At 60.1% G+C, this 1,666-nt stretch overlaps 1 protein-coding gene across 1 annotated transcript; it reads left to right on the top strand.

The window, feature by feature from the left end:
• The first annotated feature begins 6 nt into the window (after window positions 1-6).
• Window positions 7-1,613, top strand: LOC105310503 (suppressor of SWI4 1 homolog). The gene is made up of 7 exons (XM_011386679.2): window positions 7-53; window positions 206-313; window positions 414-537; window positions 613-691; window positions 799-928; window positions 999-1,159; window positions 1,240-1,613. Exons 2-7 carry the CDS (start codon window positions 243-245, stop codon window positions 1,455-1,457), a joined length of 783 nt encoding a protein of 260 aa, XP_011384981.2. The 5' UTR covers window positions 7-53; window positions 206-242; the 3' UTR covers window positions 1,458-1,613.
• Window positions 1,614-1,666: the final 53 nt, after the last annotated feature.

Genomic DNA, 1,666 nt, shown 5'->3' with positions numbered 1-1,666 from the left:
TGCCTTCTCATCAACTACAACCCCGACTCCCAGGAGCTGGATTTCCGCCACTAGTAAGTACGGGGGTCACGAGGGCTGCTCTGCATGCAGCTGATTGCTCAGTCTCAGGAAATGCCCTGACACACCATGGAAAAGGGAGGGGTTCGGGCTGGTCTCCGACTCTGTGAGCCCTAACCCCTGTCCTCACTCACTCCTGCCTCTATAGTAGCATCAAAGTTGTTCCTGTGGGTGCAAGTCGAGGGATGAAGAAGCTTCTCCAGGAGAAGTTCCCCAACATGAGCCGCCTGCAGGATATCAGCGAGCTGCTGGCCACGTGAGGAGGGGCTAGGGTAGGAGGCTGCCACAGTCCAAGGGATCCCAGAGCTGTCCCAGGAGCCTGAGATCCCCTGGTGAGCCGTGTGTCCCTCACATAGGGGTGCAGGGCTGTCAGAGAGTGAGGCAGAGCCCGATGGTGAGCACAATATTACGGAGCTGCCCCAGGCCATCGCGGGGCGTGGCAACATGCGGGCCCAGCAGAGCGCTATTCGGCTTACTGAGGTAAGGCCCAGTGGCAGAGGTGGTTTTCTCTGGCACCCCCAAGGGAGGAATGACTCTTCCCTTTTGTTTCTCCAGATTGGGCCTCGGATGACACTGCAGCTTATCAAGATCCAGGAAGGTGTTGGGGAGGGAAACATGCTGTTCCACAGTTTTGGTGAGGACAGGGCTGGCAAGGATAGGGCCTAGGGTTTGAGGCCCCCCAATGTGGGTTACAGGGTGCAGTGGGCACACCTGGGTCTTGGTGAACCATCTCTTCCTTAGTGCACAAGACGGAGGAGGAGCTGCAGGCCATCTTGGCAGCTAAGGAGGAGAAGCTGCGGCTCAAGGCTCAGAGGCAGGACCAGCAGGCACAGAATGTCCAACGCAAGCAGGAGCAGCGAGAGGCCCACAGGTGTGTGGCTGGTGGGTGGTGAGGTGCGTCCCGAGTGCCAGCTGCCGCACTGACCAACACCCCTCTCCAGAAAGAAGAGCCTGGCGGGCATGAAGCGGGCACGAGCAGAGGCTGATGGGGACAGCGATGCCGAGGACCCTGGGGCACCCCCAGAGGCGGAAGGGCCTGGCCAGGAGGAGGAGGATGAAGCCGAGTATTTCCGCCAGGCAGTGGGCGAGGAGCCCGATGAAGGTATGTGGCAGGGGCCAGTGCAGCCAGGCACCACGAGCCTATCCTTGTGCCTTGGTGGCCCTGACACAGTCTCTTTGCAGATATGTTCCCGAACGCGCGGCGCAGACGGCCCATTGGGCTTTCAGGCAAGAAGCAGCGGGTAAAGGAACAGAAGGAGCCCAATGGAGGCGGTGACCGGAGGCCTCCAAAGGCCAAGGACAGGCCCTGGGGAGCCCAGGCGAAGCTGGGGCCTCGAGGGACTACTTGGGACAATGGGCGAGGCCGAGGCCGAACAAGGCCACCTAAGAGAGTGGCCTGAGGCCAAGCCTGAACAGCAGATGGAATGCCCCAGATTGGGGCCCGAGAGATGCTGCCCTGGGCTCCCACCTGGGCAGCCAGGTGCAGCCCTCAGTTTCCTTTTATAAAGGAGCTGGTTCCCCAACCTCTCACTTGAATAAACACTGATTTCCCATGAGTCAGAGTCTTCATTTGGAAAAGGGGAACCTGGGTCACAGGGCCTGGAGAGGC

The sequence above is a fragment of the Pteropus vampyrus genome, unplaced genomic scaffold (genome assembly GCF_000151845.1).
Source record: "Pteropus vampyrus isolate Shadow unplaced genomic scaffold, Pvam_2.0 Scaffold4859, whole genome shotgun sequence".
In the NCBI taxonomy this organism is placed as follows: Eukaryota; Metazoa; Chordata; class Mammalia; order Chiroptera; family Pteropodidae; genus Pteropus; species Pteropus vampyrus.
The sequence above is the reverse complement of the archived record's forward strand: the minus strand, read 5'-3'. Positions and strand labels throughout refer to the sequence as shown.

Excerpts from the sequence above, each read along its gene's own strand:
- LOC105310503 (XM_011386679.2), top strand. The coding sequence starts at position 243 with ATGAAGAAGCTTCTCCAGGAGAAGTTCCCCAACATGAGCCGCCTGCAG. Across the intron at positions 538-612 it reads GCGCTATTCGGCTTACTGAG|ATTGGGCCTCGGATGACACT; the intron begins GTAAGGCCCAGT and ends TTGTTTCTCCAG. Across the intron at positions 1,160-1,239 it reads GGGCGAGGAGCCCGATGAAG|ATATGTTCCCGAACGCGCGG; the intron begins GTATGTGGCAGG and ends GTCTCTTTGCAG.